We start from the raw sequence: 13205 nt of genomic DNA on the forward strand, positions 1-13205 counted from the left end.
ACAGGCAGGAAGGTGCAGGCATCCCCAGGGCAGCTGCGCTGGCAAAGCCCAAGTGCCTGCAGTGTGGTACCCTCGGGGCTACAATGTGTCCTCCATAAACCTCCCTCTGCTGCTTTCCGTCCCATCTGGTCTCCAAAACCCCCTCATAACCTAAGAGATCTGTAAACAAGGGAAGCTGTTTGGCAGTGGGATGAGCAGATTTGAATTCTAGAGGCCCCAGGAAACAAGTGGGGCCCATCAACACTAAGAACCACCCAGACTGGTGTGTCACCTTGGCTTCTCCGGCTCCATCCATGGCTCCTGCCCTTGGGGCACTAAGGCCTGGCCTGCAAAGCCCACAACCCAGAGCCATTCCCAGCCAGCTGCTGTAGGGGAGCAGGAAGCGTCCTCTCCTCCCTGCCAGCCTGTCCCTTCACAGGGGTGGAGCACTCGGGCAGGGCCCCAGGGCTGGGGGACAGAAAGACACATCGCAGAACTCCATGCTGCAATCAGTTTCCCACAATAACATCCCACAGGCAGGGCCTGCCTGATAACAGAAGTGAAAGGCTTGAAAAGCAAGTCCTATAATCACCTCTGAGTGATTCTGGTTCCATTTTACCCTCTCATGTAATTAGTGTTGACAGTTCTAACAGCTGAAATCGGAGGTGGGGGTTAAGAAGGAAGGAGGAGGAAGAGAAGTGGAAAAACAGAGAGAAGGCAGAGGAACAGCCAGAGGAGAAAAAGAACATTAGCTTAAAGTTTATCATAAAACTCAGGAAACAGATGACCTCCCGACAAAGGAAGAGGAGCCCCGAGATTTGGGGACCTTCTGAAGCATTCTAGATCACCACGGACAGGCCTCAGGCATGCAACGCATGGCTGTCCTCGAATTTGGCAGAGCAGAGTTAACTCCCAAGGGGGCTGGGCAGCCCTGGGCCGACCTCAACCTGCCCTGACCCCCGCCCAGGCACCACTCACAGTTCTAGAATCAGGATGACGTCGGTCTTGTTCTCGTAGACCTCATGTAGGGTGATGACGTTGGGGTGCTGGATCTCCTTCAGGATGCTGACCTCCCGCTCGATGTCCTCGCGGCTCACGCCCCGCCGGCTGGATTTCGTCCGCCTCTTCTTGATAAACTTGGCGGCATACTGGAGACCAGTGCTCTTCTCCCGGCATTTCTTCACGACTGCAAACTGCCCACTGCCAACAGAAGAGGAAGGGTTTCAGGTCATTTATACATCTCTTTATTGTGCGCTACAAAAACCCGGATTTGAGCAAGGATGCAGCAAGGATGTGGCCTGGCATGAGCAAGGAGGGGCATTGTGAGTAGGAAAGCCCATAGTTTTGGCAATTAATGAATTAAGCAGGATCATTTCTTATTACATCTCATTTTCATTAAACTTGTTTCTTTATGAATAATGTTGCAAGCGACACAGATTCTTTTCTTGAAGAATATTTTATTGAATGGGGAATGAGGCCTCCATTTCTGTGTTTCTTCCTCCCTCCCATTTCAGATTCTGGGATAGCAGCAAGGAGCTCCTCAATCTGGCCTCCTTTTGACAAGCCTTTCTCCTGAATGTCTGGGAAAAGAAGGGATCAAGACGAGGGAACTCATAGAAAAATAGATAGGGTCTTGCTTTTGATGACATATCTCTAGCCCAATATTTATCAATTGAAAAATCCAGAATAAAAAAAAAAAGCTATGTATTTTGTTCACACTTCACATTGATTGGCAGCTTCTCCAGCATCACCTCCTTCTTTCCTTTCTAGAGATCCCACAATTCTCAGGAAGGTGACTCCACTCCCATCTAGAGACACATATCATGTACCTCAGCTAAGCCAATCAGTGTATTGTATCTTTCTGGCTCAAGTGACAGGCATACGACCTAAGTAAGACCCCTTGGAGAATGCAGAGACAAAGACCTCTCCTGAGACGACTTTTTTCTGGATGTGCATTCTTAACTATATAATCCCAAACGCTGCTTCCAGCCACCTGGGGACCAGGAGGAGGTCCACTCTTGGTTTAAAGGCAACCAATGCAGAGGCAGAGCCAGTAGAAGAAACAAAACCAGGTTTGTGGGAACCCTGCAGACTGCCTGGATTCACCCTAACCTGGAAGCCATCTCCCTTTGAATTCTTCAGCATCGGAAACCAATAAATTCCCTTTACTGCTAAAGCTAGTCTGATTTGGGCTTTCCATTCTTGCAGAGGAACGCATCCTATGCAACCTATGCCACAGCATGTACCCAGAGCCTTCTACCTACATAGAAGAGAATAACAGAACTTAATGCAAAATAATAAAATGAATACATAAACAGGGAAAGTCTTGAGAATCTTGAGAGGAAAGTCAGTAAGCCACCCTGAAAGTAAGAGGGGCACAAGACAAAGGACTCTTCCTGTACCAATGCTGGTACCCTCACTTCTTCCCCAGAGCCCAAAGCAGTGGGGAAAAAGTGTGGATCCACCCATCACAGGATCTGTATATTTCTTGGCAGGTGCTGGAGAACTGCTATAGAGAGAATCATCACAGTTATTTTTAACTGGCTTTATTCTCACATGAAGACAAAAGGGGGAGAGAAAATCCAATGAACAGTAACATTTCAATGTTAAAGAATAGACACTTTAAGACAGTACTCATTTACTCTGGCAGCAGAGGTTAGGGAAGAAAAACACCCAGTAAAGGATTTTTTTCTCAGCACTGCCAAGTTTTTGCACGACAGGTGATTCCGACTCTCCTTCCCCTGCAGCAGAATCGCAGAGAGGCTGCAGAACCAATCCCGCAGAATGCTGGCACCGGATGCCTGTAAACTCACCACTTTCAAGAGCCTTGGGACCTGTTATGACTTTATTACAACCCTTTCTGATGTTTCTGAAGAGTAAAGAATTGGGCTTTTTCTCTCATGGAGGGTGGTGGGGGCAGCAGACATGGGATTTGCAGATAAAAGAAGGGCCTGACTACAGAGCAGAGTCAGCTACTGCTTCGCAGAGGCCAGTGAAGCGGTGCTTCTATGCCTCCACCACCCTCACAGAGGGTATTGTGTCCCTACTGAGCGCTCCCAAGGGGTCCCCCAGCAGGGTGGGGGGGGAGTGCACTGGTCCCACCCGGCAGCTCCCCCTCCACCCCCAACACAACCCTCGCTTCCAGGGGCTGGCCCCTGTGCCCCTCACACAGTCCCCAGGACTTTTCTCAGGGGCTGTAAAGGTTCAAGGCATACTCAGTGCTTCCAATCATGTGGGTTTATTATTTTTTTTAAGGATTTTTATTTATTTATTTGAGAGAGCGCGAGAGAGCGAGCACACAAGCAGGGGCAGGGGCAGAGGGAGAAGCAGACTCCCTACTAAGTGGGGAACCCCACTCAGTACTCAACCCCAGGATCCCAGGATCACGACCTGAGCTGAAAGCAGATGTGAACCCGACTCAGCCACCCAGGCTCCCCGGAATCACACTGCTTTAAACAACAAACCCAAAAAGCCTGGAGAGCCACAAAAAAAACTAAATACAAGCCTCAATTCAAAGACTATCCCAAACTCTTTTTACTGCCAAATGCTCCATGTTGACCTTTCCCCTTTTAATTATGGGGGAGGCGGAAGCATCAAGGCCCACCTCCCCTAGCAGCAGGGAAGATGTGATTCTCACTCCCTGGGCTGTGGCTGCTGTTCCTACTACCCTTGGCTGCAGGTGGTCAAGAAGGTGTAGACTAATTCTGAGGACCATTTTTCCAGGCCCACCTCAAGGTTCCTTCTTCGGAAACACCTTCCCTACTTACCTCTAACTACCCAGCACCGGCCCCACCTCCCTGCTCCAGCCAGTGCCCTGCCTGCACTCAAGTCCACAGGGCACCTTGAATGTCTTCCTGTGCATTCCCACTCCTCCCACGACCACAGTCCCAGAAGCCTGGCAGGCAGACTTCCAACCCCTGGAGGCACCATGCAGAGCTCCTCCGGGACTTCACACATGACACTTCTGCACCGCTCCTGACTCCTAACTCCTGAACACGAGAGGTGTTGACTGAAGACGCGTCACTGCAATTCTCCAGCACTGTGTGGGGCTGGGGACACAGGCTGCCTGTTGGAGCCGGTGCCCTGCCTACTAGCTATGGAACTGTGGGCTTACTCCCTCCTTAACCACTCTCTGCCTCAGTTTCCTTACCTGCCAAATGCATAGGATTATAGTGCCTACCTGGGAGGGTTCTTGGGGTGCAAAGGAAGGATTAAACGAGCCAATAAAAATATGCATGGAGAGTGGTGAGAACAGCACCTTGCAGTATTAACTCTTCAATAACCTTCGGCTATTACTAACCTTCAACAACCAGAAACACTGTCAAGAGCTGCCGGTCTGTGCTAAAAGCTCAGAGTGCCACAGTCTGCCCTCAAAGTATCAACCTATCAATCTCTCCAAGCTGCTGGGGTGGGGGGGGGGGTGCTAAGAAGAAAACCACAACAGGGGCTACACTGTGTCTAAGTGTGTCAAACTCAAGCCAACCCGGGCATCTGGGCTTCGACCTTCAAACACAACATCCCCGGCCCGCTCCCATGCCATGCCAAGGGAGAGCGGCTGCCCTCAGCAGCCTGGTGAAACTGAGGCACAGTTGGGCCAAGCGCGGCCAGAGACTGACGTCAGGCTACGGGGCCTCAGTGTGCACTTGGTCACTCGTGCCAGGATTTTCCCAGCAGCATCTCCTCGGGCAGGCAGCACACGGAAGGCCGACTCCTCGTAGACAAAAGTCCTTTCTAAACACAGTAATTTGCTTCGTGAGGCCTAATTTGAGTTGGGCTGGTGGTAAATTGCTGCTCCCATCCTTTCCTTCCTGGGCAGCTGGGTCTTGCCCCCCACCAGCTCCCTCACACCCTTTTGGGGGGCCAATTCCTCTCCCTCAACACCCCTCTCCTAAGGATGACAACTGAAAAAACAATTAACCTAGGCTTTTTTGGGCAAGCGCTTCTAAATCATGGGATCACAGAGGAAACAATCCGATACAGCTGCCAGGGTGAGCTGTGGCCAGGGAGGAAAGGAAGTGCACATGGAGAAGCAAGGCCACTGCACACCCGGGGGATGCCTGAGCTCCAGCCTCCCTCCTGTGGGGAACAGCAGAGGCTCCTTGGTGACAGGCTCCCCCAAGGACAGCTGCAGCCATTGCATGTGGATGGGGGATGCAGCTTCGTCCCTGGAGAACAGAAACTCACCGTGTACCAGCACATCTGAAGGGACAAAACAGAATACAGGTGCTCCTTACTTTTTGTAGGATGCGTATTTGCAAATTCACCTGCTTGCTAAACTGAACTTGCACCTTCATAACCACCCGGCAGTGCTGTCGTGGTCATTTTAAGGATGCAAGTCACCTGAGGGGCACATCCCCAGCTGAGGCAGATCAAGGCCACACACTGCCTTGTATGTCAGCTTCCATGCAGGAAATAAATGTCCTTTCAATGGTCTGTTTAGTGCCATGGTTTTTTTGCATTTTTGCTTTTTGTTGGTGATTTCACTATTTAAAATGGCCCCCAAAGTGTGAAGTCCAGTGCTCATAAGCACAGGGGCTGTGACGGACTTTTTTTGAGAACACGTGCACTGGGTAGATAAGCTTTGTTTGGATGGGGGCATCCGTGTTTGCTGGCTGTGAGTCCAACGTTAAGGAATCAACAGTATGTAGTAGAGAAAGCCCTTTAAACAGAAACACACTTGAAACAAGGCTATGCATTGATCTGATGGTGGAAATGTTACGAACAGAGGCTCATAGAAACATAATTCTGTATCTTCTCTAGAACTAATGGTTCAGTATTTGCTAATTCTGTGTTTGCAGTGAAGTCGTAGAACACAACTACCCCATAAACCATGAAAATTGATTGCATGTTGTTTTTTAAAAATTGTATGTTGCTTTTTACCCCTTTTTCTATCATCTAATAACTGACACAACAGTTTGTTGGACTAGGTAGAGCCAGTCAAATTCATTTTGGCATAAAAACTTTTAATTAAATGTAATTAACATGTATCAACCACTAATAGCCAGATTCATCCAAGCCAACGAGACATATCCCTGCTTTAAAGAGTTTTGTTTTTTGTTTTTTTAAGAGTTTTATACTAAAAAAGTTTTTGATTTAAAAATGATCATAAATTTTATCAAAAAGATAAAACTTTACCTGAAAGGAGCAAAACTTCATAAAGAACAACCTGCCACCTAATGTCTTTGTCTAACCTACTGATCTATCTAATTGGAACACCCTATAGTCACTCAATGACTCTAACCAGAATTCTAGGCAAGGAGCTTTATGCATACTACCTTATTCATTATCACATCACATCATGTGATGTCAGGTTCGCAGCATCATCACCTCTTCCATCAATGAAAAAAACAAGCCTTAGAGATTTTTTTTCTAGTTGCCTCAAATCTTTCCTACAAGTTCTACACTTAAAAAGTGAATTCCAAGTGTCTTTGCCTCCAAGGCTCTACTCATTGAACCCTGGTGCTGTCCCAGGCTGTGTCATACTGTTTGAAATATAAGCCACATCCCTGTGAAATCACAGATGGATCTATAAATCATTCTAGGAAGAAGCTTTGTGAGGGGAAGGCACACAGAGGATGCTGGCTAAAGGCATGTGGGCAGTGTTTTTGCTCCTTTCCACTAAACACTCATAACGTGTTTTAAATAATTAAATCCATCATGTGTCTGTGCTCTGAAGTTCCCTGCAATAAAAAGTAAGTCATGTTTGTGTGTGTGCTTCAGAAGCACTATATTAACAATCAGAAAGAGCCACAGAAGATTCTCAAGGTCAGCACAAGGATGGCAGGCATGCATTTGTGAGGCACGCGGTGTTCATGGGTCCATTATACTTCATAATGCATTGAAAGTAAGGCTATTGAACTCGGTTTAATCCAGTTGGGTTTTATTTCCAAATTCATTTATTTGTGGGAATTTTGCTCACTTGGGGAAAGATGGGATGAACATACAATGTCAGAGGTGTTGCATTCAGAAGGGAGGGAGAGCAATCTAGCTGCACGTGACGATGTGCTCTACCTTTGCACTGTCACCTCACTGAGGGGCTAACATTTCCACTGCTGACCATGAGCTGGGCACCACGTTGAATCAAGCTTCCACCCAGGAAGGTGGATGCCACTCAAAGAAAAGGAAACAGCCTACCATTTTTTCATTGATTTTAAATATGTCTCTGGGTTTCCAGCACCTATAAATTAAAAAATTATTTATGGTAACTATTAATTGTTATGAATTCTAGAAACAGATCTGGCTTCAAACCAATGATAAGCTCCATCTCTCCCCTCCTCCCAAGCTGTTGCAATAAGGTTTCTAATTAAAGCAAAGTAACTTCTACTTCTGAATTCATGTATTAACCCCCAGCACAATCTGAGTGCTGGTTCATGGGCCATTTATTTTTGTTGACGAGCTGTATTGAAGGAGTGGCAGCGTCTTGAATCTCCTGCCTGAATACTGGAATTACAGGTCTTAAATAAGGTATGGCATTCAGCATTTCAGAGGGTTTGGGTCGTGCACCATGAAACCGTGTTTTGATTTTTTGGCTTGTGTTATGTTTTTGTTATGAAGCATTTTGAAATCCTGTTTTTTAAAGGAAAGTTTGCTTTAGTCTTCTCTGCTAGTTAAATTCTTTTTCAGAGCTAGGACTGAGCCCTGTATGTCCAGTTTCCCTTTACTTTTCAACACAGAGCTGCATTTTGAGGTCACTGCCTTGGGGTGGGGCGGGGCAGAGCTGCATGCGGCACTGGCACCAGGAGGGTCCAGGCCCTTGTGGGGGTCTGGCCCATTAGACGGGCGGGGACCAATGGAGTAGGCCAGGAGAGGAGGCCGTCTGCTACTGCTGGGGTGAGTGCTCCTCTGCCTCGTTCTGGCTGCCGGTCTGGCTGCATAAAGGAATCATCTCAGACTAATTTTTCTTTTCTTTCAAGTGGTCAGGGGGGTTGGATATTTTGGACGGGAACTGAGAGCCGGCAGGGTAGGTGTGGAGAGAGGAGGCCCCCAGGCACAGTGCAGTACAACTTGCTGGTCAGCTCACAGGAGAACTCTTGAACCCTCCTGCCTCCTTGGACCACGAAGGCCACCACCAAGAGTGTGGCCATGATGGGAAGGGGCCCAGACCCTGCACACCCCTGAAAGCAAGTCCTCAGCAGCCTCGGGGCCCTTGATTTACACAAGCCTGTAAGTAACATGCCATCTTGTTCTGGGGAGGCAGGGGTTCCTTTGCTCACTGTCCCTTGTGGCCATACCCATCTTGCTCATTCGGATACAGTCTGTGACTTAGAAATTTACAACACACAGGGACTCACAAGACATTTCCATATAACGTATCTGTGAGTGCTATATATGACAGACGGAGGTGTGCAAAGTGAGTGGGGGTCCCACTCTTGCTGAGGGTTAGGGGGTCTCCATCCATTCCACCACCCGGGATGCCGAACTCAGGGCGGGTACAGAACACATGCTTGGTGTCTGCTTTTTTTGTTCCTGAAGCTAAAGGGAAAGGAAAGAAGAAAACAAGTTTGGAAAAGCATTACATGATACAATCTAAAGAGGACCTTCCCAGACAAATAAACTACAATACTCCAAATATTTTCTCCAAATATAGCAAGTCCTACATTGGAACCAGGATTTCCCTTTGAGTCCGGGATTATGGAAAGTACAAGGCCCTTAGAAGGAAGGGCGTCACTCCAGGATCAGCCCTCCCATGTAACCAACGGTGACCATGACAGGTGACTGCAGATCTGGGCTTCCTGCCCCCGGACTGTGTTCGAAACACAGGGCAGCATAGGCTGCCCCGTTGAAACTCAGATGGGTAGGTCCCTTGTTTGCTCACTCCGCCTTCAGCATGCGATCCCCGGGGCCAATCCCATTATTTGATCGTCCTGACTTTGTTATATCATCCCCTTTCAGCTTCTGGGCTAAAGTTAACTGGGTCATAAGGTACGATCTGTTCTCCACTCAGCAAGCTGCTCTCAGGGGAAAGGAGCTGAAAAGGAGAGCAAGAGGTTCATATAACTTCATGGGGCAAGGGATGACAGAAAGGAGCTGAGCTGAAGTCCCTTACCCTGTGACTAAAAAAGAAAGTCAGATTCATTCACGGTGCAGAGACTCAAGATGGAGAAAATCAGCCAAACATAACAAGAAAAGTAAAGATCAGCAGGATCTAATGGGCACATGTTGTAATGGTGCAAATACTACGCTGACTTGCGTGGATTCAATGAAGCTTCTAGAAACTGTATGATAATCCTCCCCGACATGTACTCAACCCAGTTCTGGAACGTGAGAGGCACTTTGCGAAGATATTTAGGTGTTTGCACATCTTCCTTCTCAGCTTAGGTAGAAATACTATTTGCCCGTGTGTTTTCATGGGCAGGGTTGGTAGACGTGCTGTCACGGTGAGCATGTCATGGGCAGGTCTGGGACTCCCCGCCAGGATTTGTCATGGCAAGAATTAGCTCCACCCTACCTCAAGAAGCCAGGCTTCTTGGACCTGCGTGACTTGGGAAGAAATTCAAATATGCTCAGGGTGATGTGGCTTCCAACACAGCTTGATGACCATGCGCTTGGGGGACACTGTACAGAGGCCCATCCGGCTCTGGAGACTGAATAAACTGAGGGGAGTGGCTTCTTCCTGGGTTTTCTTCCCAGGCTTGCAAGAGTCACAGGTCCAGGTCTCAACAAGGCAGCTAGTGGCTGTCAGCCAGCAGCCCGCCTAGAGGAATCCTTCTCATGGTGCTCTTGGCCAAATCCTTTCCCATGCTGCTTACAGACCCATCACCTTGGCTCTGAGGCAGGTGGGGACTCACCTCTTGGAGGAAGTCTGGGGATAGGAGAAAACAGGCAGAGGACTGAGGGGGTCACTTCAGGCCAGGTCAGGAGAGCCTGGCAGGGAAAGTCACTGCTGGAGTTACCTGAGGAAAGAGCCACGCAGATAAAACTGAAAGATGATAAGTTAAAGAAACCAGAGCTCCCGGGAAGCCTGAGTCTTCCCTCCATGGAAGCAGAACTCCCTGGAAGCTTGCCACGGAGGCTGACCTCAGCCCTGTGTTCAGACCTGAGCAAACACAGAGATGATCGGCAGTAGCGGGGAGGGCTGGAGACCTCAGGTCTCCAGGTTCTCAGCCTGGAGACCCGGCACACAGATGACGTTACTTCTCCCAGGAAGTGGGACCTCTGAGGAGCAGGGGGCACTAACCAGGTCGTAGGTCAGACACCACAGGAAGTGAACCACATCTGGCATGGGTGAGGTATGAAAGGGAGACCTCCCAAGGCAGGGATTGCAAACCCAGCCACCTTTCTGTGGGGTGTCACTTTACCCCCTTGGGAATCCTGGGGGAGTCAGAGGGATCGGCCATGGAGGGCTTCTCAAGCTCTGTCTGATGGAAACACAACTTTCTGGCAGGCTTGGGCGGAGGCACCGTGGGACAGAAGGGGTGCTGACCCCTCCAAAGGCCCCATCAAAGTGCGGTGGGAGGTCCTGTGCTCGTGGGTGCCCACGTCCTCAGCTGTAGTGTAGGGGGCTGAGGGCCACGCACCCCTCCACGCACTGCTAGCCTCCGACCCTGCAGGGCTGAGTGAGTCTTGCTGTCAGATTAAGAGCCTGTGCTTATTTGCACTCATGTGTGGACATGCCTAGGCCAGGCAGGTCACCTCGTTTAAAGATCCAGCATGACTCCCCAGCAGGTGATGAGGCCCAAAGGAAACACGGGCTACAGGCCTGGGGCAGCGAGGACTCTAACACACACTTGCGATGCCCTAAGGCAGGTGCATCACACCTCAGCCCACTTGTTTAGGCTTTCCACTCTAGGTGCTGACTTCTGGCGCTTTTAGATCCATTCCAGAAGTGAATGCCGCTGGTCTCCAGTACAGTTAGGTGGCTACATGGTAACAGTGAATTCTGGGAGGCAAGGGCTGGCTAAAAAGCTGTAAAAAGCCAACACATAGGGCACGTGGGTGGCTCAGTGGTTGAGCATCTGCCTTTGGTTGAGGGCATGATCTTGGGGTTCTGGGATCGAGTTCCGAATCAGGCTCCTCACATGGAGCCTGCTTCTTTCTCCCTCTGCCTATTTCTCTGCCTCTCTCTTTGTCTCTCATGAATAAAGAAATAAATACTCTTTAAAAAAAAAAAAAGCCAACACATTATTTTCCACTTAATAGGCAGGTGAATGGCACAAAAACAGAACCCATGTTTCCAGTTACTCCATGATTTGTTAGGCATCACTACTAGTTACTCTGTTTAGAACCACAAAGAAGTAATACTAGAAGAATTGGCTTACCAAATGTGAGTTTAAATCTCCTTCCTAGCACTCTACCCATAAATTAGCTTTTAAAAAAAAATTGTTCATATCATACTCATACATAGGATTCTTTCTGAAAACTAACACCCAAGAACCTAATATGGTGCATTCAATAAATTTTGTTTTTAATTAATACAGTTGACCCTTGAACAACACAGGTTAGGGAAGCAAGCCTCCCCCACCCAACCATGGAGTTGAAAATCTACGTATTAACTTTGACTCCCTAAACATTTAACTACCAATAGCCTACTGCTGACCAGAGGCCTTACCAATAACATATATAGTAAATTCACACATATTTGGGAAATTATATGTATTATATACTGTATTCTGTATTCTTATAATAAAGTAAGATAGAGAAAAAATGTGACTAAAAAATTCATCAGGAAGATAGAATATATTTATAATACTACACTGTATTTATTGGGAGAAGAAAAGCCCATGCATAATTGGACCTACACAATTCAAATCTGTATTTTATAAGGGTTAGCTATACCTGTTGATTCAATGACCTTATGGGTCACCCTAAAACTACAGGCTGACTACCTATCTATTTAAATGTTTTTGCTGACCCTCCAGACTTGGAGAAACACCTGCTCCAGTAATTAGAATTATTACAAGAGATGTCTGATCATTTGCTTTAAGAACGTTCTAGCTCTGGGAAGTCCATGTGCATTCACATTTTTCCAACATTTCCTGGGCTCCAGCTACTTGCTAAGTCTCAACTGGCCCCCTAGCAGTTGCCCACCTGCCTCAGAAGCTTGTCAAGGGGACAGTATATTTGATCCTGTATGTTCATTTGAAAAGAAAGGGTATATTACAGTCCTCATACGGGCTACTGACACTTCAGGGAATTCTTCTGGTCTCCTTGGAGCTAAGGCCTCCTTGGGGCTAAGTGCTTTACGTCAGCAGATGCCTTAGGCCATAACTTTATGTAACTGTGCAAATTCCTTAATTGAAGCACAACCTAAATATTTTTTTAAATAAGAACTGTCAAAAAAAATAAAAAAAGAACTGTCCATAGTCATTAAGTAATTTGTCATTGGCCCATGAGAGGTCGATGCAATGTGCCAACTCCATGAGGTCAGATTCCCAAAGAAGGAAAACAGAAAGGCAAGACTCATGATCTTGTATCAATATAACACAAGAGCACAAATTATTCAGGAAGCCCAAATGAACTAAGATTTGAGAAAGAAAGAAAAAAAAAAAAAAACCTCAACACATAACAGAAGATCGACAGAAAATGGCTAAGAGTGGCTGGTCAGAGTGGACGGTATAATAGTAGGAAACAAAATTAAATCTTTTGAGCTTCCATGTTTTTTACGTGTGAGGTCCATGATCTTTACTTAGGGAAGAGTTGGGAAAACATTGGCAAGCTGGAACTAACTGAAGCTTGAGTTAATAAAAGGTTGCCTGGCTGGGCATTTAAAAGAAATTCAATTCTACAGATCTGAGAATGTCAAACCTCAGGGTGGCCAAAGCAATCTCAAATCATTGCTGGCAATCTTGGACAAATGTTAAGGAATGACACTATACTGACGTTCAAAATAAGACCAAAATGGCTCCATCTCTAAGATCAATTAGCTTATTATTAATCTCCAGCAAAAAATGAGAATCAATTATTGATCATATGAATTAAAAACAGCAGGTGATCAACACACAGCACAATCAGCAAGAACATTCTCCCTGCCTCTGACTGTGTTATAAAGTTGAGCAGGGATAGGAAATGATATACACAAAGAAAATGTTTTGATTCCAGTAAGGCCTGTAACATGATTTTTCACGATATTTTTGTAGATGAAATGGTGAATCACCATGTGGCAGACTAGAGAGCTCTTGAGTTTAGCACTGTCTTAGTAAGATGTTTCTCAATATATCAGATGAAGGAACACTTACCGCATTTTTAAAGAACCAATCTAAGTGGAATGGCTCTATTCACTGATAGAA

At 47.0% G+C, this 13205-nt stretch overlaps 1 protein-coding gene across 4 annotated transcripts in view; it reads right to left on the reverse strand.

Annotated features, from left to right (window-relative positions):
* The window catches only part of DAPK1 (death associated protein kinase 1), a 170965-nt gene that overhangs the window by 77321 nt on the left and 80439 nt on the right, over positions 1-13205 (reverse strand). For all 4 annotated transcript variants that reach the window (XM_055310471.1, XM_055310468.1, XM_055310469.1 and 1 more), the window contains exon 3: positions 958-1179. In XM_055310471.1, coding sequence (XP_055166446.1) covers positions 958-1179 — 222 coding nt within the window. The remainder of the gene's footprint in view (positions 1-957; positions 1180-13205) is intronic.

This window comes from Nyctereutes procyonoides, unplaced genomic scaffold (genome assembly GCF_905146905.1).
Source record: "Nyctereutes procyonoides isolate TBG_1078 unplaced genomic scaffold, NYPRO_anot_genome, whole genome shotgun sequence".
Taxonomy (NCBI): domain Eukaryota; kingdom Metazoa; phylum Chordata; class Mammalia; order Carnivora; family Canidae; genus Nyctereutes; species Nyctereutes procyonoides.